This window comes from Tauraco erythrolophus, chromosome 28 (genome assembly GCF_009769465.1).
Source record: "Tauraco erythrolophus isolate bTauEry1 chromosome 28, bTauEry1.pri, whole genome shotgun sequence".
Lineage (NCBI taxonomy): Eukaryota > Metazoa > Chordata > Aves > Musophagiformes > Musophagidae > Tauraco > Tauraco erythrolophus.
In genome coordinates this window covers 5501445-5521292 of record NC_141492.1, presented here as the reverse complement: position 1 = coordinate 5521292, position 19848 = coordinate 5501445, and the positions used below count along the sequence as shown (strand labels likewise).

The 19848-nt window shown below is 65.5% G+C and overlaps 1 protein-coding gene across 1 annotated transcript in view; it reads left to right on the top strand.

The window, feature by feature from the left end:
• The window catches only part of EFNA2 (ephrin A2), a 43220-nt gene extending 24131 nt beyond the window's left edge, over positions 1-19089 (top strand). The window contains exons 2-4 of the mRNA XM_086627817.1: positions 14934-15223; positions 17493-17558; positions 18968-19089. Of these exons, the coding sequence (XP_086483943.1) occupies positions 14934-15223; positions 17493-17558; positions 18968-19089 (478 nt within the window). The remainder of the gene's footprint in view (positions 1-14933; positions 15224-17492; positions 17559-18967) is intronic.
• Positions 19090-19848: the final 759 nt, after the last annotated feature.

Here is a 19848-nt window from a genome sequence, read left to right as displayed (position 1 = left end):
CTCCCGAGAATTATTTTACTTCTTTTCATGGCGCTCTGTGGTTTTTCTCCGTTGCGAGGGGCCGGCCCCAGCGCCTCCGCGCCGCTGGCAGCCCCAGGGGTCCCCGCGCTGCCCGCACCGAGCTGGGCTGGGCTCCTGGGAGGTGCCCCGGGGGTCCCCGCGGAGCCTGGGACCCCGGGGCAGGGTCCCGCTGCACCCCCGGGTTCGCCCTGCCCGCGGCTGCCCGGTGCGCGCAGCACTGCGGGCAGCGGGGGCCGGTGCTGCTCTCAGCATCTGCGGCCGTGGGTTTGAGGGCAAAGCCCTCGACACGCAGCACTCCCTGCAGCCCTCCCCGCATCCCTCCCGCATCCCTCCTGCATCCCTCCCGCATCCCTCCCCGCATCCCTCCCCGCATCCCTCCCACATCCCTCCCGCATCCTTCCCGCATCCCTTCTGCCATCCTTCCCGCATCCCTCCTGCCATCCCTCCCACATCCCTCCCCGCATCCCTCCTGCATCCCTCCTGCATCCCTCCTGCCATCCCTCCCACATCCCGCCCCGCATCCCTCCTGCCATCCCTCCCTGCATCCCTCTCCACATCCCTCCCCACATCCCTCCCCGCATCCCGCCGGAGCCTCTGCCGAGCGGCAGCTGAACAGCAGAGCTGTGATCTGGGTTTGCAGCTTGGCGGTGCGGGGGCCTGGCGCGCCGCGGCCCCCCGAGGTGTAATGAAAGCCCGCTGGGAGCGTCGAGTGAACCGAAATGGATTTTCTCCATTAACACAGACCCATCATCCAGTTCCCGGCTCCCCGGCGCAGAGCGCTCTGGGGCCGCGGTCACAGCGGCCGACACTTAACGTGCTCTCCGCTGGCGCGGCCGACATCTGCTGCCACAGCACAGCGCCCACCCGCCGGCACTGCCAAAGTGGGCTCCATCCCGCCGCCCCGGCACTGCCAGCGCCCTCTCCCTGGCACGCTCCATGTGTGCTGTTGAACCGGCACCTTCCTTCGTGCTCGTGGGACTGTCTGGTTTCGGGGCGTCTCTTTTTTGGGACCGGGGTGCCCGTGGGAAGGGTGGCGGGATGCAGGAGGGGTCCAAAGCACAGCCTTAGTGCTGGGTACCCCGACCTCCCTGTGCCGTGGGGAGGTGGTGGGGGTCCGTGGTGGGGAGGGGACATGGGGGGTGAGGGAGGGGAGCAGGGCCACGCTCCCGTTCCTGCACACAGCCGCTACCTGCTTTGCGAGTCGGAGTTCATCATTAGCCAGGAAATAATTAATTGTTGGGCAGACAAAAGGCATCGCTGGGCCCCCCCGGGGACCCCGTCAAAGGGAGCTGTCAGGGGCTGGTGTGATAAATGACGGCTCCGCTACCGCAGCCCGGCCCCGGCAGCGCCGGGGACACGTCCGGCATTGTCCTTCTGATTGGGGGTCACCGTGGGGCTGGATCCCGCCGGGGGTCACCGTGGGGCTGGATCCCACCGGGCGCCCCCCGGGGACGCAGCGGGGGTCCGGGGCAGGCAGGTCCCTGCCCTGAGCTGCGCTTGTGCCCGCGGCGTCCGTCCTTCCACACCGCGTCCATCTGTCCACCTCTGAGCACACGGCTGCCCTCGCCGCGGCATCCCGTCGGGCGGCCGATTTCCACCTCGTCGGCGGTTTTGCCGTGATTGCGGCGCCCGCGCTCTCCCTGGCTCCTGCCGATCAAATTACCGCGGCCGCTCCCGCCGCTCCCGTCAAATCTCCTGCGAATTAAAAGCGTCGCAAGGTGAAAGAGTCGCCCGGGCGCCCCGCGGCCCCCCGGTGCCCGCCACTGCCAGGGACCGAGCCACCGCCGGAAAATAAAGCGGCCGACGGCCGTAATTACTAATGAAATAGCACGTGCTCGTCCCCGTGCGTTTGTGTGCATCAGAGTGGGGTGGGCACACGCTCCTCGTTCACTGCTCGTGCTGCGGGACCTGCGCCGTGCAGGGTGCTCCAGCCCTGGGCAGGGAAACTGAGGCACGGAGGCAGTGGCTGCCACACTGGTGGCACAGCAGCTGTGCTGAGTCCCGGTTGTGGCTCCGGCACGAGGCCGGCGGCAGCTCCCGCTGTTTAAACGGCTCCGGGGAGCACCGGGGCAGCGGCTGGTTTGGCTCAAAGCCCCCAGGGTGATGCTGGGCTCCCCGGTGCCCTGTGCCACCCATCCCCATCCGTGCCTGGCTCTCATGGCACCCAGCTGCGCCCCAGCCACCAGTCCATGAGCCGTTGGGCACCGACCCCGCAGCCGCGCTCGGGTGCGCGCCGCGTGCCGAGGACAAGCCAAAGGGGTTTGCAATGGGGGCGGTGGTGGCCGGTGGGGAAAGGTAAGATGGTGGCTGTCACCCCGCGGGGACCGACCGGCCGCTCTGAGCGTCTCCCTCCATCCCTCGCCCCCGCGCCGGTGTTGCGGGATGGTGGGGAGGTGGCGGCAGACGGGACGAGAGGCTGGCACGGTGCCGCTGCCTGTGCCGCAGGGCCGAACGCCGATGGCTGCGGTGCTGGGGGCTCTGCCCACAGCGTGCCAGGGCAGCCGTACTGAGCGTTGGGGCTCGGCGGTGCTAACGAGGTCAGCCCTGGGGGCTGTTTACCCCGTCCCCCTGCGGCAGACCCCCAAACGGGCGCCTTGATCCGACCGTCCCGGCGGGCTGCGGCACGGAGGCGGCACGGGCGGCGGGGGGCCCGGCTGCCGCCGGCAGATAACCCCCAGCGGCTCCCGTCCCGTGCCCGTTATCAGCGCCCACCCGCTTCGCCAGACGTGTTAATTAGGGCGCTCAGCGTGAGCAGCCGGAGCACGTATGAGCACGCGTGGCCTCGTGCACGGGCTGGCACGTGTCTGGTGTCCGGCTGGGAGCGACGTGTCAGGCCCGACGGCTGCGGGGGCTCCTGCACGGCTCCGGCGACGTGAGCGGGGCACAGGCATAGGCGTGCACGGGGCAGGGCGTGCACGGGGCAGGGTGTGCACAGGGCTGGGTGTGCACGGAGCAGGGTGTGCACGGGGCTGGGTGTGCACGGAGCAGGGTGTGCATGGGGCAGGGCACACACGGAGCAGGGCGTGCACGGGGCTGGGCGTGCACGGGGCTGGGTGTGCACGGGGCAGGGCGTGCACGGGGCAGGGTGTGCACGGGGCAGGGTGTGCACAGGGCAGGGCACACATGGAGCAGGGTGTGCACGGAGCAGGGTGTGCACGGGGCTGGGTGTGCACGGGACAGGGCGTGCACGGGGCAGGGTGTGCACGGGGCAGGGTGTGCACGGGGCTGGGTGTGCACGGGGCTGGGTGTGCACGGGGCTGGGTGTGCACGGGTGCACACGCAGGGCTGGCTGCACGTAGGTGCCCGCGTGGTTGCCCATGGTGGGCTGCAATCTGAAGGGCTTGGGTGGCATCTCCCGACCTCACCTCGCCGGTGCCTGGTGCCCTGGCATTGCCGCGCCGATGCCGCCGTGCCCGCGCGGCTCTCCGGGAGCGCGTGGCGAGCCGAGGCCGCGGGCTGCCGGCACTAACGCAATTACCGTGACACTTTCCAGCCGCCGTCTCTCTGACAATGAATTTCTGATCTGATTAAATTTGCGCGGACCCCGGCTGCCCGCACGGCTGTCTGCCGCCATCCCGGGAGCCGGGCAGGCGCGGGTGCTCCCTGGGGCGGTCAAGGGGCAGCCACAGCTGCAGACCCCCCTGGTGCCATCCCGCCGGAGAGGAGCGGTGTGGGCTGGCAGCAAGAGATATCATCGCGTTCACGATTCAAGAGGCGAGCGGCTCCCGGTGCCTCGTTAGCCGGAGTCGCTCCCGCAGCGATGCTCGGTGGTGCCGCTGGTCGAGCCATGCCAGGGCGTGATGGCAATGGTCAGCCCCGCTCGCGGCCACAGCCCTGCCGGCACGCGCCGTGCTCCCAAAAGCACGTGGGAAGGGATGTGGGGCAGCGTGCCGCGGTCTGGCCGGGATGCCGAGTGGAGGAGATGGAGACAGTGCTGGGCTACAACCCAGTGGGATCTGGGAGTGCCACAGGCGAGCGGCTGGCATGAGCAGGGCACAGAGAAGCGTTGGGGCGGGGAGGGCACAGTGAAGGTCCAGCAGTGGCAGGGCATGGTGAGAGTCTGGCGGTGGCAGGGCCACGGCGAGGGTCCGGTGGTGGCAGAGTGTGGTGCAGCGAGGGCCACGGGGCCGTTCACCCCATCTTGCCCCTTGGGACCTCAGTGCCTCGCTGGTCGCTGGCCCACGGGCTCGTGGCCGGCCCCGCTCGGTGGCCGCAGTGTCCAGCCGGGGCTGGGCTGCGGGAGAGGGAGCCGGAGCGGGACCTCTGCGCCGCTGGCTCTATTATCGAGTTTAACCTCCACTCTTCCTTACATGCCACAGTGCCCGGGACTGGTGCAGAGGCGGCTTTTATGTGCAAATGAGCCTTTTTTTTTTTTAATCTTTGACAGAGAATGTGCTGTGTTTACAGAACAGAGGGCCCGTACTCTGGAGAGGCCACTGCCAGCGCTGGCAGGAGATGTTAGGAAAGATCTAACATTTCTGATCTCTGTTTAGCCAGAGGCACTGCGAGGCAGTGGGGAGGGCAGGGGGGGGCTCTGGGGTGCCCGGCGGGGGAACAGCTCCGCTGTCGCTGCCCAGGGCCTGGGGGGCAGGTCTGGGGTCCGGGGACCTGGGGTCCGTCACCTGCAGCCGCGGGGATGGAGGGACCAGCCTGGGCTGGCGGTGGGGATCATGGAATGGGTTGTGCTGGAAGGGACCTCAGAGATCATCCAGTTCCAACCCCCCTGCCACGGGCAGGGACACCCTCCACTACACCAGGTTGCCCAAAGCCCCATCCAACCTGGCCTGGAACACTGCCAGGGATGGGGCAGCCACAACTTCTCTGGGCAACCTGTGCCAGTGCCTGAGCACCCTCAGAGGGAAGAATTTCTTCCTTAGATCCGTTGGAAACCTTCTGTCTTTCAGTTTAAAGCCATCGCCCCTCGTCCTATGGCTTCAGGATGCGGTGGCACCAGTGGGATGGGGGCCTGGGGGTCCCGATGCTGGGGCAGAGGCCACAGAGCCCTCTCGGGGGGCCGCGGCCCCACGGCCACGGGGCAGAGGCTGCCCTTCCCGTGCGTCATTGGTGCTCCCTGATGTTCGGGGGCATCCGGCAACTGTGGGCTGACCCAAAGCCGTTGGCACAGCCAAAAGCTGGCAGCGAAGCGCTGCTGCCAGTGGCGGCCCCGGCACAGAAGGGGTCCAGGGGTGGTCACCCCCAGCCCTGCCGAGCGCCGTCCCCAGCGGGGCTTTGGGGCAGGGGGTCCTGCTCCCCTTGGGCACCATCTTGGGGGAATGGGGCTGGTTGGGATAAACCATCCCTGTGTCCCTCCCTGAGCCGCCACCGCGCTCACCGGGCACCGGCAAAGCGAAAAACTGCTCCTGCCAGGTTAAGTGGCAAAATGACCAATCTCCCAAGGCCTGCCAGGCTGAAATGCATTAATTCAGGATAGTCCGTTAATGGCGGTATTGATCAGTCTCAGCGCTGGGCTAACGAGCAGCCATGTTAATGAGGGGTGAGCGGTGTGAACCGCAGCGGCTGGTGCGGTTCCGGGGAGCGTCGGTTGGGGAGCGAGGGCAGAGCGCCCCGAAAAGGGGCTGCCAGGACCGGCTCTGCCCCGCCGGGGAGCGGGATCGTCCCCCGGGACAGGCGCTGGCACACGGGAAGCGGAGTATTGGTGTGCCAAGGATCCTGCTGATTGGCACCCGTGGGGTTGTTCCGGGCAAGTGAGTGACCCCGCGTCTGGTCCGCGGCTGCGTCGCGGGAGGATCCGTCCGCCCGGTGCCTTCCCGCTGTGCCCGGTCGTGGCGGAGCCGTCAGCTCCCGTCGGATCCGCGCTCCTGTTGGAGCTCTGCCGTGTCCGGTCGGATTTGGTCCCCGCTCCGGCTGCCCTTGTGACGCGGCGTTCGGGTGGGAAGGGGCGGCCGAGGCAGAAGACAAAATCCGCGGCACGTTCCCAATCCCGTGCGCGGCGAAGCGCAGCCTTTCCTGAAAAGCTGCTCGTTTTTTGAACTCCTTTGCTTTTTTTTTTCCTTTTTTTTCTTTTTCTCCTTGGAAATACCTGAAGGACGGCAGTTCTGCCCCCTCCGCTTTTCCCAGCGGCTCTCCGCTGCTCGGCGCCCCCGGCTCATCCCGGCACAGGGGCAGGAGCGGTGCCCGGGTTTGGCTTTTCCGCTTCTTCGTGTGACTTTGCAAAAAGGGGTGGGGGGGAGGATAAACTCGGTGTTTCGGGTATCGGGAGCGGGTTTGCTTTGGGGTGACCACGAGAACCTTTGGAGGTGGCCCCACAGTGGGGTCCCAGGCCCAGATTGGGGTCCCAGCCCCACAGTGGGGTCTCAGCCCCGCAATGGGATCCTAGTCCTACAATGGGGTCCCAGCCCCACAGTGGGGTCCCAGCCCCAGATTGGGGTCCCAGCCCCACAGTAGGGTCCCAGCCCCGCAATGGGGTCCTAGTCCTACAATGGGGTCCCAGCACCAGATTGGGGTCCCAGCTCCACAGTGAGATCCCAGCCCCACAGTGGGGTCCCAGCCCCAGATTGGGGTCCCAGTCCCACAATGGGGTCCCAGCCCCGCAATGGGGTCCCAGCCCAGCCCGGTACCGGGTGCCTGCAAGTGCTGGCGAGGATCAGTTCATACACGGACGCCCGCGAGAGGAGTTAGCTATTCCATCCAAATCCTTCCGTCGCTCGCCGGCTGCGCCGGGAGCCGGCCGGCGTGATTCTGCCTCCGAATTAATCTGTTCGGTCGAGGGCACGTCTTGTGAGATAAGTGTGTCGTCTCGAGAGCGCTGGAGAGGTGAGCGCGGCTGAGAGCTGCCTCGCCGAACGGCGGTGGGATGTGCCCGGCACCGCCTGGGCTCTGCCGTGCCGCTGCTCGCCGCGGTGGAGGGGAGGCCGGCGCCGCTCCAGCTGCATTTCCAGCACCGGTTTGGTGGGAACCCTCTCCCGTGTGTCCGGGCAGCGGCTGCGGGTCGTGATGCCAGCACTGTGCCGCCCTGGCGCTTGCATTTAAACCAGTTTTGTTTTCCTCTCTGTTCCAAAGCCTCCCCTTGGCCGGGGGAGCGGGATCGCTGCTCTTCTCCCAGATCTGCAAACAGGCTGAAACACCAGCTCCGGGTGCTCCCGGTCCCCTCGGTGTCGGTCTCCTCGTGCAGCCCATCTCGTCCCCCTCTCTCACCTGGTCCTCTTGTTTCTCGGCGTCTCCCTAAAGCAAAAGACGACAATAAAGTGTAAATGGGGAGTGTTGGCTCTGGAACATAATGATGGCAATTTAGATGCCAGCCGTAATTTCCCCGCCGTTGCCCCAGGTAACAGGAGCCATTGTCTCCTGTGGGAGCGTGGCCGAGCTGGGATGTGGTTACCTCCGCTCTTCCGCGTCTGGTCGCTGCTGTGGGTTTTTCTGTCTGTGTGAAAAGGAGGGAAAGGGAAATATCCACAAAAGAAGGAAGGAGCCTCAGGGGAACCAGGGAACCCACCAGCAGGGCTGCTGCTCCCCAGTCCCAGCTGGGCCAGCACCGGTGCTTGACCAATGGCATCACCGGTGTCCATCCGGATCGGCTCGAGGGGTGCCGGGGCTGGGCAAAGCGCTCACCGGCGGCAAGTGGCGGTTCTGCATGGGAATTTGCATACATTACCCACAATGCCGTGCCCTCCCCAGTCCGCTGCGTGTGCCAGCTCGTCCTCCCGCCATGTGCTCCGGCTCGCTGTAACCGCGTGGTGCCGGCGTGGGCGAGCCGGTGGCCTCCACGGCACCCCCAGAAAGTTGGAAAAAAGCAGTTTTCAGGAGGAGCAAGTTTGGGGTTCGCAGCGGAGCTGAGCCCGCGCCGCTGGCACAGTGCCCGCTGCGGAACCACCTGTGCCATGGAACTGCCGCTTGGTGCAACCCACTCGGTGCTGCTAACCAGCGCCTGGCACAGAGGGTCACGCCGCAGTCGCCGGGATTTTAAGGATGAAAAAAGTAACACGGAGACCCCAGTGCTGTGTCCTTCGGACGCCGGGTGGAAAAACACACTAACGATGAATCCATTAATGATTTACCGACGCCGAGCGCGCCGTCCCTGCGGGCTGCGTGGGACGCGGCTGCGGGTGACTCAGGGAAGCCGACGCCGAAGCGGAGCCAGGGCATGCCAGGCTGGGGCACGCCGGGCTGGGGCACGCTGGGCCAACCCCAGTGACTAAGGCGTCGAGCGTGTGTCGGGCGAGGTTGGCAGCGGCGTGTTGGCACAGGTGGGGGCAGGCTGTGCACGGGGTGCCAGGGGCACTCGGTGGGCTGCCGGGGGGCTCTCGGTGCTCACGCCGCGCTGAGCCGGTCGCACGTCCCACCGCCGGCACGGCGCCTCTCGGCGCGGTTCGGTCCCTGCGGTTCGGGTGCTGGGGGCAGGCGGTGCTGCCGGTCCCCATCCCGTCCCTGTCCCTGCCGCGTGGCACGGCCGCGCCGGGGCTGTCAAACGGCATTAAGCCCAAACTAACCTCCCGTCCGTGGGAGCCGTCACCGTCGTTCCGGATAACTGTAATCGAGCTGCTGAATATGGAGCTGGGCTCCGAGTTTCGTCGTCGAGATAAATATTGATATTAAAGCTGTCAGGGCTGGCGAAGCGACGCTGACACCCGCTCCGCCGGGATCTCACCGCCTGACCCGGCGGCTCCCACCGGCCGCGGCTCTGCGCGGCTCCGGCTCCCACCGGCGGTGCTGGGGGGGCTCACCCCGTCCCACCGCTCCCCAAAGATTGGGGGCGGCTTCCCAGAGCCCCGTGGGGTTGGGGGCTCATCGCCGAAGCAAAGGGACGACCGCGGGCTCTCGGCCGCCGGGCTGGTGCGGCGTGCACCGGGACGGCACCCGCGGTCCCCAAACGCGCCCCATGTCCCTCTGTCCACACCTGCCCGACCTGGGGGGTTCGGGGAGCTCCAGCACACCCCACGGCAGCAGTCAGCGGGACCAACGACCCCCCTGCCCGTGTTTTTGCCAGCACGGGCGCTTCCAGGTGACGTGGTTGCAGCCGGGACCGGTGCGGTCTTGGGGCTCCACGACCAAAAAACTCCTGGGAAGAGCTCGTGGGTTTCTGCTTAAGGAAAGAAAAGGGTCCCTGGGTGGGGGGGCAGCGGGCAATGGGTGCTGCAGCCCTGGGAGTGGCACCCGCAGCCTGGCTGGCCTGGCAGAACAGCGGCTGGTGGGCACAGGGCTCGGGCATCGGGAAAATTCCAAAGTAAACATAGTGCCCACTGCCGCCATCCCGACCTTGAGGTTTGTTCCAGCCGGATCTCACCTGACGCCGCTTTTCCCCCTCTGCCAGGCTGGCTGCCCGCTGCGGCGAGGTCGGGCCAGGTGGTGCGAGCCGGGCGGTGCACGCCGAGCGCCGGCCATCCCATCCCAGGGCAAGGAAAAAGGAAAGAAAAGGGGAAAAACGTCGTGAGCATCGCTCACCCCCCCCACCCCCCACCGCCTGGCTGGGGTGGGGGGACCCCCGTGCCCATCACCCCACGCCGTGCCCATCGCCCCATGCTGGCACCCAGCCCTCCTCCCGCCCCGCCGCTCTCCCGCTCGCTCCTTCTTTATTTTTTTAATTAGCTGATTCGCTATCTGGCGCCGAAGCGCGATTCCAGCCGCCGCGCTCAGGAAACCTCATTAACACAGATCAAAAGGAGCTTTTAATGATTTATAAAGGTGCAGCAGTTTGGAGAAATTAAATAATTTAGGTGGTGTGTGTGTACGGCGGGTCCCTCCGGACCACATTACAGGCGTACGGTGAGCCGCAGCCCGAGACGCGCTTCCCCGCTCTGCCCCGCCGCCGCGGCGCTGGGGACGCCGCCGGAGCGCGCACGGCGCTGCACGGCTCCGCCGGGACCGGGGCTCATCGCCGCCGCCGTTCTGCCGGGCGGTGAGGCCGGGGCGGCTCCTGCCATAACCCCGAGCATCGTCTCCTTCCTGGCAGCACCGGGCCTGGGCCGGGTTGGGATGCTGGGATCCTCCGGCACAGCCCGGCGGAGGTTTGGGAGGCGGCGGGTGCTGGTGCCGCTGCCGGGGTGGCCGCGCTCAGTCTCCAGCCGTGGAAAACATTTTAGCAACATGGTTAAAATAAACCTTGGCAATGCCGGGGCGGTGCGACGGAGCAGGGGGACACCGAATCGACACCGGATGGACCCCGGTGTCCGGGCACATCTGGCTCCATCCCCTCCCGGACCCCACAAGTGGCTTTTGCCTCTTGCCCCGAGCGCCACGGCCGCTCTTAACCGGGGAAGTTCATCTGCCTCCAGGGCACCGGGAGCAGCACGTGGCCAAATTTCGCCGACGGCTCCCGCCACTCGTGCCCGGTCACGGCCTCCGGCGTCCCGCGGGACGGCGCTCCGCTCTGTGCCGCGGCGGTGCCGCCCGCCCAAGGGATGGGGGAACAGATGGGAAAACCAGCTGAAACGTTCCCGGCGTGACGTCCCGTTGCCGGCTACGGCTGTGCCGGGAACCAGCTGAGCAACGGGATTAATGGGGAAAGGAGCCGTACCGCTGCCGGCGGGGGTCGGGCGGGCGCCTGCTCCCGCGGGGGCCATTCCCACCGCCCCCCCAGCGCCGCGGAGCCGCTCCGTGCCCCTTTGCCGGGGGGGATGCCGTATGCCAGGGGCTGGCAGGGGGCTGGCGGTGGCCGCTCCGTGGCCGCATTTCCATCAGGTTGCGTGGAAGAGGCAGCGAGAGGGCGGCGGGCCGGGGGGGTGGGCTGGTTCCGGGGGGGCCGCGGCGCTTTATTTTGCCCGGTAATAGGCTTATTACTCCTGATCACGCTGTGACTGTTTGAATGAGGGAGATTGCGGGAGATGAAAGCCGGAGGGAGGTTTGAAGTGTCTCAGCGCCCGGCCCCGCCACCACGGGTGCCCTCGGAGCCGGGGGACCCCCGCGCCCCCGTCCCTGGCAGCGCCCTGCCCCGAACCCCCCCATCCCCTCGCTGCCCCCGCCGCCGCGAGCCCCTTCCAGCCCCCGGCTCCTCTGACGGTTACAAACCTCCTAATTTCCAGCCTCAATTTATTCATGGCCAGTTTATACCCATTTGTTTATGTGCCAACGCTGTTCTTCAGCTTAAATAGCTCTTTTCCATCCATAATATCTCCCCCCCCCCCCCGTATTTCAGCGAGCGCAATCATATCTCTTTTCAAGCTGTTCAGGAAAGAAAAATCTGAATTATTTAACCCTTGGGACACTGGCTGGTCTTGCAGGGTCTGGCGAGAGCGAGACAAATACACTTCGTTCCTGCACCGGGTCGCTGCCCTCCTTGGGGAGCTTTGAGAGGAGCCGCTGCTGCCCAGAGGGGAAACTGAGGCACCGGCTGCGGTGGCGGGGACTGGGACTGGGGTTGGGGTCTCAGGACGCCCAGACCCGGGGCTGGGAAGAGCTGCAGGGATTCGGGCGCGGGCAGAGTTTGCTCTCCTGGTTGGCTCTGCCCTGCGGGGGCCGGGGTCTCCGGTGCCCCCGGTGTGTGGGTTTGCAGGACGGGCTCTCCAGAGGGTTTTTCCCCTCCGCAGTGAATATCCGAGAGGTGAAAACTTGGGAAGGCAACAGGCACCTGGCATGGAGATGCTGCCTGGCCAGCGCGGCACAGGGGCATGGGCAGTGTCTGGGTGCCACCACGGCACAGGAGGGTGGCAAAGCTGCTTCACCAACTCTGATATCATATTCCAGGGAATTTCACTCCAATGGATTCCCGCTCCTGTCATGCAAAGGGGATGGCACATGGCAGCACTGGGAAAGTTACCCATTAAACCAGACCAAGGTGGAGCCAGGGCAGAGCGGGCGGCCGCCGGCAGCGCCGGTGACGGGTCCCCATGCCGGGACCCCCGGGTGCCAGCGAGCAGGAGCGTGGCACTGCCACCCCAGGCTCTGCGGTGCTGCCGTCGGGCGGGAGCAGTGGCCGTCGCCGGGAGGGTGGGCTGGGGGCTGCCCAGGCCACAGTGTGTCCCGGGGGGTCCCTCAGTGATGCCACTGGAGCCCCCACACGTGGGGGGCGGTGGAGGGGCCGCAGCGGGACCGGCAGCCCCAGCTGTCAGCCAGCGCTAACGGTAACGAATGCCCCTAATGAAGCACCCAATTAGCCGGATCCCAGTGCTAATGGGGGCTGACGGGGCTGAACCTGCAAGTGGTCGATTGTCAAGTGTAACACTGGGGGGGGGGGGTGGCTGGGGGGCTGCTCCATCCGTCTCTGTCAGGGATAACGAGGCTCCCGCGTTAACCCCTTTGGTGATGGGCGAGCCCCGCGCTTGCCAGCGGTGCTCCGGTGGCCAGGGTGGACTGTGGCATCGGCCCTAGCAATGGCATCGGCCCCATCCCATGGCATCAGCCCTGGTGATGACATCAGTCCTTTCCCATGACGTCATCCCTGGTGATGGCTTCAGCCCCATCCCCCGGTGAGCATCACCCTGGCCGTGGCATCGACCCGCTGTCCGTCCTGGAGGGGTGGGGACTGCCCTGCGCCCAACCCTGGGGTGACCCCCCAGGGTCGGCCGCGAGCGGTCAGTGCCGGAGGGACGGGGGCTCAGCGCGAGCGCTGGAGCACCCCGTTACACGGACACGTCTCGGTAACCCCCAGATTGGGGCCGTCGGTGCGGTTATCGGCCCAACGGTGCCAGAGGCGGATGCTAAACCCAAAACGGCCAAAGCCAGCTGGCACGTGGTGGTGGCAACTCCGGTCCCACGCTGAGCCAGGGTCGGCAGTGGCTCCGGATGGCCGGTGCTCGGGATGGGACAGGGCAAGGACAGAGCTGCCGTCCCTGCGTCGGGTGCTCTGCCCAGCCGTGGGGTGCCCCGTGCCCGGCGCAGTGGCACAGACCCCCGTCCCCGCAGCCCCTCCTGAGGACACCTCCGAATAAGCCCCTTCCCTCCTCCGCGGAGCTGCCAGCGCTGAGCTTTGCCCGCTGTGCTGGGACAGCGGTGCCCGGTGCTGCGGCACAGCCACGCTCCCGCCGAGCGGCTGCTCTGGGCTCCGCGTGCCGCAGCGTTCGGCGGAGCTGCCGGGAGGGAATATTTGATCAGGCAGAAATGTAATATTTATAGGAGGGGGTGAATCAGCAGGGGGAAACGGAGACGGAGAAATAAAGATGCACCGGCAGCGGAAAGCCGGGACAGCGCCCAGACAAAGTCACCTGGCACCCAGATGGCAGCGCCTGGCCCCTGCCCCCTCCCCAAACAGGGGGTCTGGGCAGCCCCGGTGCCCCCCAGCGCTGGAGGGGACACGGACGGGGACAGGGACAGGGCTGCTGGGGGGCGGCTGGCCGGGGGGACTGGGGGCACCTGGCACCCCATCCACCCCCCCAAACCTGTTTCATGCTTTGAACCCCACTTTGTGCCTTGAGACCCTAAAAAGCACTGGGGGGGAGGGGGCAGCGGGGGCCTCTCCTGTCTCGGTGGGGCCGGGGGGAGCCCAGGACCCGCCGCAGGTTGGGGTGCACCGTGCCAGGGGTCCCCGCAGCCCCCCAGCACCCGCTGCCGTGCCACCCCTTCGCACAGCCCCCGCCAGTGCCCATCTCCGTCGGTGCCATTTATCGCAGCAAATTGGCTTTAATTCCCCCATTTCTCAGTCCGGAAAAGGCCCCTGGATTTAGCTGATTTATATTTTTTTTTCCAAAAAATATAATTATTGTTATTATTCCCCTGATAAGCCCGAGCCCTCCCGGTACACTCGCCTTTGCTTGGACTTTAATAACGATCATTAAAATAAATAATTTTATAAAATAAAAGGCAGCGAGAAGAGGGGATTTTTTTTTTTTTTTCCTCTTAATTTTTTTTTTATTGTTTTGTGTGCGTTTGAAAATTGTTTCCCAGTAAATCCTGGCCCTTTGTATTAATTTTACATTTTAAAATGTTACCTTGCCAGGGGCAGGGTTGGCACGGCTGACTCGGGAAAGGAGAGAGAAGGAGAGAGAGAAAAGCCCCGCTCCTTAATGAGCGCTGGCGGAGCGGGCGGCGAGCTGGCGGGGGCTGGATGCCGGAGGCTGCAGGACCAGCCCCCCCATTTTCAGTCCCCCCTTCCCTTTTCGGGGTGCCAGGGGCCTTTCGGCTGCCCCGGGGGTGCGTGGCTGCGTGCTCGGGGCCACCCGTGTGATGAGTTGGAGCCAGCCTCAGCCCTGCTCGCCGCTTTTGGAGGCTCGGGTGGGCACAGGGGGTGTCGGGGAGCCCCGAGATGGTGCTTTGGGGGGGCTGTGATCACCATCCCGTCCCACCCAGGGCTGTGCTGACCCCTCTGGCCACTGCCCACCCCGGGGCTGAGCCACAGGGACGGATGCGGAGCTGCTCATCGGGGCGCGGGAGCGCTGGCCCTGGCCCCTGGGGTGTCCCCTGTCGCCGGTGGTGCCAGGGCAGGGGGGTTTTGCTGGTGGCAGCGCCGCAGGAGCCCCAAATTAATTACCAAAGAAAACACATGTGGCGTGGCGGGGGGTGCTGAGCTGCCAGGTTGGCTCCCAGGAGAGTTTGGCTGTTGAGTGCCATCGGCCGCGGTGATGGTAGCGCCGGGGGTCCACGATGTCCCCCCATGGGGTGCAGTTTGGGGATGGGGGGTTGCAGGGGTCACCCCGAGGAGCCGGAGGGGGCGATGGGTGCCGGGGGGAGCTGCCGGCGTGCGCTGCGGTGTTCTCCGGCACCGCTAATCCCTTAATCTCTCGGATAATCAGTGCCAGAAACGCCAATTACGCTGGGATTGCGGCGCACAGCTGCGGCGATGCCAACGCTCCGGCGGCGGCGCCGTGAATGATGATTTTTTCGTGACTTGCTACCAAGCGGTGCCGGTTTATCGGGCGTAAAACAAAGAGGCTCTGGGTTCATCTTGTAGGTTGGGGGGTGCTGGGGGGGTCAGGGTGCCTGGGACGGGGTGGCGGCGGGAGGAGAGCGGCCCTGGGTCATGGTCACACCGAGGTGGCGGCGTCCCCGGTGAATGGCGGTGCCGCTGACGCCGGCTTCTCGCGCAGGTTTCACCGCGGGGACTACACGGTGGAGGTGAGCATCAACGACTACCTGGACATCTACTGCCCGCACTACGAGGAGCCGCTGCCCGAGCGCATGGAGCGGTACATCCTCTACATGGTGAACTACGAGGGCCACGCGTCCTGCGACCACCGGCAGAAGGGCTTCAAGCGCTGGGAGTGCAACCGGCCCGACTCCCCCAACGGGCCCCTCAAGTTTTCCGAGAAGTTCCAGCTCTTCACCCCCTTCTCGCTGGGCTTCGAGTTCAGACCCGGCCACGAGTACTACTACATCTGTGAGTGGGGGGCGGCGGGGAGGGGGGGGGCCAGGGTCCGCTGAACGCGTCCCGGCGCGTCCCCGCATCGCCCCGCGGTGCGCACCGGCCCCGGGTGCCGAGTCGTGGTTAGTGTGCGATGCTGACCCAAACCACCACGGAGCCACCAAACCCACCCGTGCCCTTGTGCCAGCGGCGCCGGCGTCCCCGGCTCAAGGCGGAGATCGCCGCCGGCGCACGCTCGGTGCCAAAAGCCTTCGCTGGGGCTGGGTGGTGGCCACGGGCACGGGGTGGCCGTGAGAGCGATTAGGGCTGTCCAGGGACCACGGGATGGTGGGGACATGTGAGACCATCACCAGGCACTGGTAAAGGTGCTGCATCAGAGTGGTGGCACAGCCGTGCCAGCCCCGAGCAGTGGCCCTGCATGCTCCCGCGTGTTCCCGTGCTCTCCCAGGCGTTCCCGTGCCCTCCCGGCACACGAAGCCCGAGCCGGCTAACCCGCACTGGGGAAAACTCTCCCGCAGGAGCTTGGGCACTGGTTGCAGGATCGGGTCCCGCGGGATGGGCCGGATCAGGCCCCGTGGTGGGTCCCAGCCTCCGCAGTGGCCGGGCACAGGGGCTGGGCAGAGGATGGGGATCCCGGGATCCCGCCAGAGCCGTGGGAAGATGAGCTGCCGGGGCTGGGATGGGGCACAGGGCGCCTGGCAACCGGTAATGGGGGAAAAAAAAAAATAATGAAATGGGGAGCCGCGACCCCCCAGCTCTCGCTGGTGTCACCAGGAGACGGGGCCGCGTCTCGCACCGGAGCCAGCCAGCGCCCTTATCCCTTATCCCTTATCCCTTATCCCTTATCCCTTATCCCTTATCCCTTATCCCTTATCTTCCTTATTATTTCTCCCCCTTTTTCCTAAAGCATCTGTTTTCAGCCCACTTAATTTGTTCCTTTTATCTGTATTAAATTACCATTTCCCCCCCTCTCCCTCTCCCCCTGTAAAATGTCACTCGCGAAATAACGGCGTCTACAACCCCCCCCACCCCCTGCCCCCCCGCCCCGACCCGTTTTATTTTTTATTTTATTTTTTTTTTTTTATTTTTAATGTCGTTAGGGAGAGATTACACAGAAGTAAATGGTGGAGCTGATCATTGCTAAACCGGTTAGAATTCCCGTCATGCGGAACATTAGAAATTATGCCTCTTTGAGGAGCCGTATTTAGCAGACATGAAAGAAAAGAAATTACCTCCTCCTCGAGCTGGCAAATTGGAACGCCATTAACCACGCGGGCACCGGGACGCCGCGTGCCCCCCGCGCCGGGTCAAGGGCACCAGCTGGCCCTGGGGATGGAGCCGGTGGACGGAGCTGCTGCGGGATGCCCGCGGCGTGGCTCGACACGGCTCAGCATGGCATGGCTTGGCACGGCATGGCATGGCGTGGCACAACAGGTGCCGGGCACAGCTCGCCTGATCCTCTTCCCTGCGCGGCGGGTAGCGCCAGGGAGGAAAAGAAAAGGGAAGGGGGGAAAGAAGACCCCAATGGAGACTCTGCGGCATCCCTGGCATCCCCCCACTGTGGCTGTGCCGGGGCGCCGGGACTGCGGCCGTTCCCGTGGGCGAGGGGCTGGTGCGGGTGCAGAGGCTGGATGGGAGGGTTGGGGGGTCCGGGGGTGCACGGCCCCCGTCAGCGAGGGGTGCTGGGGTGCGGCGCTGGGGTGCAGGGGGGCACGGGAACCCAGCGGAGCCGCGGCCCCTCTGCAGCTGCCCCGCGGTTTTATTTGGTAAAAATAAACCGAAGGGGTCCCTGGAGCAGTGGGTGGCCCTCGCATCACCCCCCGCACCAGGGACCCGCCGTGCCCCCCCCGAAGCTCTGGTGGGGGGAATGGTGGGGTCTCGGTGCTGCCGGAGGGGACGGTGGTGCCAGGGCAGGACTGGCCCCCGGCTGCCGCCCCTGCCGCGAGCCGCATCCCGATCCCCCTCTTCCAGCTGAAATGACGCTTCCCTGCGGACCGCGCTCCCTCCCCTTCGTCAAACAAAAAAAGAGGAAAGAAAATTAAATTCCTTTAAAAACACATGTAGAAAAATCACATTTTCTCGTATTGAGAGGGGACTTTCACCGAGATAATTATTGCAATTACGCCCTTCCTCTCTCCCGATGAGCAGTATTTTTATTCTGTGCCTTTACCCTCATTTTACCCATCCGGGGGGGGGCCGTGCAGCACCTCCCCCCCGGCACAAATCCACACGGGATCCCTGCCCCCCTGACCCACCCCCTTCTCTCCCCTTTGCTTCTCCGCAGCCGCGTCCCCCCCGAACATGGTGGACAAACTCTGCCTGAAGCTGAAGGTTTATGTTCGGCCAACAAGTAAGTCGGGGGGGGTCCTGGGTCCCCGGCACCACGGGGATGCTCCCGGTGGTCCCGGGCGAGTGGGGACCGTGGAGGGTCCGGACGTGCCGGGTCCCACCTGAGGAGCACCCCGGTGGGGACAGGGGTGGGGATGGGGATGGTGCTGACGGCGGCTGGACCGCGGCGGGCGCATCGCCTGGGCGGGGGGCGTTCGCCGCTGAGTTTCAGATAGGGGCAGGGGGAAAAAAAAAATTAATAATAACCTCGGCACAGTGGCTACTTTTCAGAATCAAATAACTCAGCCATTTAAAAAAACAAATTAATAATTTTCTTCTCCTGTTAACGTGTAATTAGCAAATGGCAGCAGCTCTCCCTGGGGAAGGGCTGAGTGGCTGCGAAATGTCACCCGTTAAAAGGATGTCTCTCTCTTTTTTTTTATTTGCAGGGCTTTAAAATAAAACCCAATATAATGAAACCATCTGTAAAAAATCATTCGGTTTTGTTCAGGACTGGGGTGTAATAGGGGGAAAAGAATCTCTCCTGATAGTTTTTTTCAGTATTTTAATAATATTGGGATTTTAGGATGCCCGCGCCCCGCAGAGGGAGGGCTGCCCTTGTGCTGCAGCGGGAGGGGACTTCACCCTGGGGCTGCGGGGGGCTCCCTGGGGCCATCCCGGATGGGCACCCTGGAGAGATGGGGTCCCGCCCTGGGAAAAGTCCCTGGAACCCCCCCAGTTGCCAGTGCCCGACATGGAGGGACCCCGGTGCCGGGTGACCCCACCCAGGGACCCTCCAGGATGGGGGGACGAGGGCAGTGGGGGTGGGGGGGGACGGAGCATCCCCGGACAGGACCAGGCTCTGCTTTTCCTGGCTCTGACTCCGTAAAAATCCTTAATCGAGTGATGAAGAGGAGCGAGCCGAGCCCGGGGAGCGCGCGGGCAGCTTCAGCCGTGGGTTACGGTGTTGCCCCCAGCGCTCCGGCGTTTGGCTGCAGGACCACCCGGCTGTTGGCCAGCGGGTGCCCCTGCCCCACGTAGGATAGTCCCCCCCGGCCCCAGCCACCCCCGGCCACCCACCCTCCAGCCCCAGAGGGCACCCACTGCATCCCTGCGCTGCCCATCGCCACAGCACGTCGGTGTCCCCGCCACGGGTGCCGGCAGTGGCAGAGGGTGACCCGGCAGCGGCGCTTTCGGGGAAGCCAGGAGTCCCGGAGTCCTTTATTTTGCTAAAATCCCGTTAATCTTGAGACGATGCCGGGGTTTGCGGGGATATCGGTCGGTACGCGGCTCCGCACTGCGGGCACATCCGGACCCCGACGCCCGGAGCATCGCTGCCCTTCTGCCAGGGCAGGATGGGCTGCGGAGCGCGGTCGTCCGGCACGGCTCTGCCGCCAGCTCACGCCTCCCTCTCTCCCTCCCCTTCGGCAGATGATTCCCTCTACGAGTCCCCGGAGCCCATTTTCACCAGCAACAACTCCTGCTGCAGCCTCAGGGTCCCGCACGCGGTGCTCGTGGTGGTGCCCGTCGTCTGGACGCTCCTGGCCTCGTAGCGCCGACGCCGACGTGCCGGGGAGCGGCTCCGCGGAGGGGGCTCAGCCCGAGGACGGATCCCCGGCCGCCCCGAATCGCCGTTGAGCCGTGGCTCCCGCGGCAGCGGGACGGTGCCGGAGGACGTTGCCGACGCGGAGGATCGGTGCTGCCAGCGAGAAGCTCGCCTGGATCTTGCCGCCGCGTGAAGACCCCGTCCTCCCACGGCCACCCGCGCCGCGGCGTCACCGGGAGCGGTGAAGGGCTGCGCCGCGGGACGGGTCCCGGCTGCGCCGCCGAAAGCTCCCAGCGCTGCGCCGCGGCTCGCTCGGCGCCGGCCCTCCCCGTCGGATGGTGCTTTTTACGTTTCCAGACCAAATACAGAGTCCGAGTCCTCGGTCAGTTGGTGTTTTTTTGGGGTTTTTTTTTTAAAGAAAAAAGATTTTTATTTTCATTTGTCGGGTTGGTTCAGTCCCGGCTTCCCGGTGTCAGACTGACCCACACGGGGCCGGGCGCAGCCCCCTCCCACCGAGCACCACACCGGGGTGGCCGCGGCACCCAGCCTTCGCCCGGCTGTGGGCAGAGCCACAGGCAGCACCGGGGCGCGGGGAGAGACGGATGCCAGGGATGGTGCCATCGGCTCTGTTGTCACAGACTCCTTCTCAGCCCGGCCATCGCTCCGGCAGCAGGACGTCACGGTGCCGGTCCCGCCACGCTTCCCCCACCACCCCCCTGCCATGGGGGGCCCGGACGGACACAAGTCCCCACCGAGCGCCCGGTGG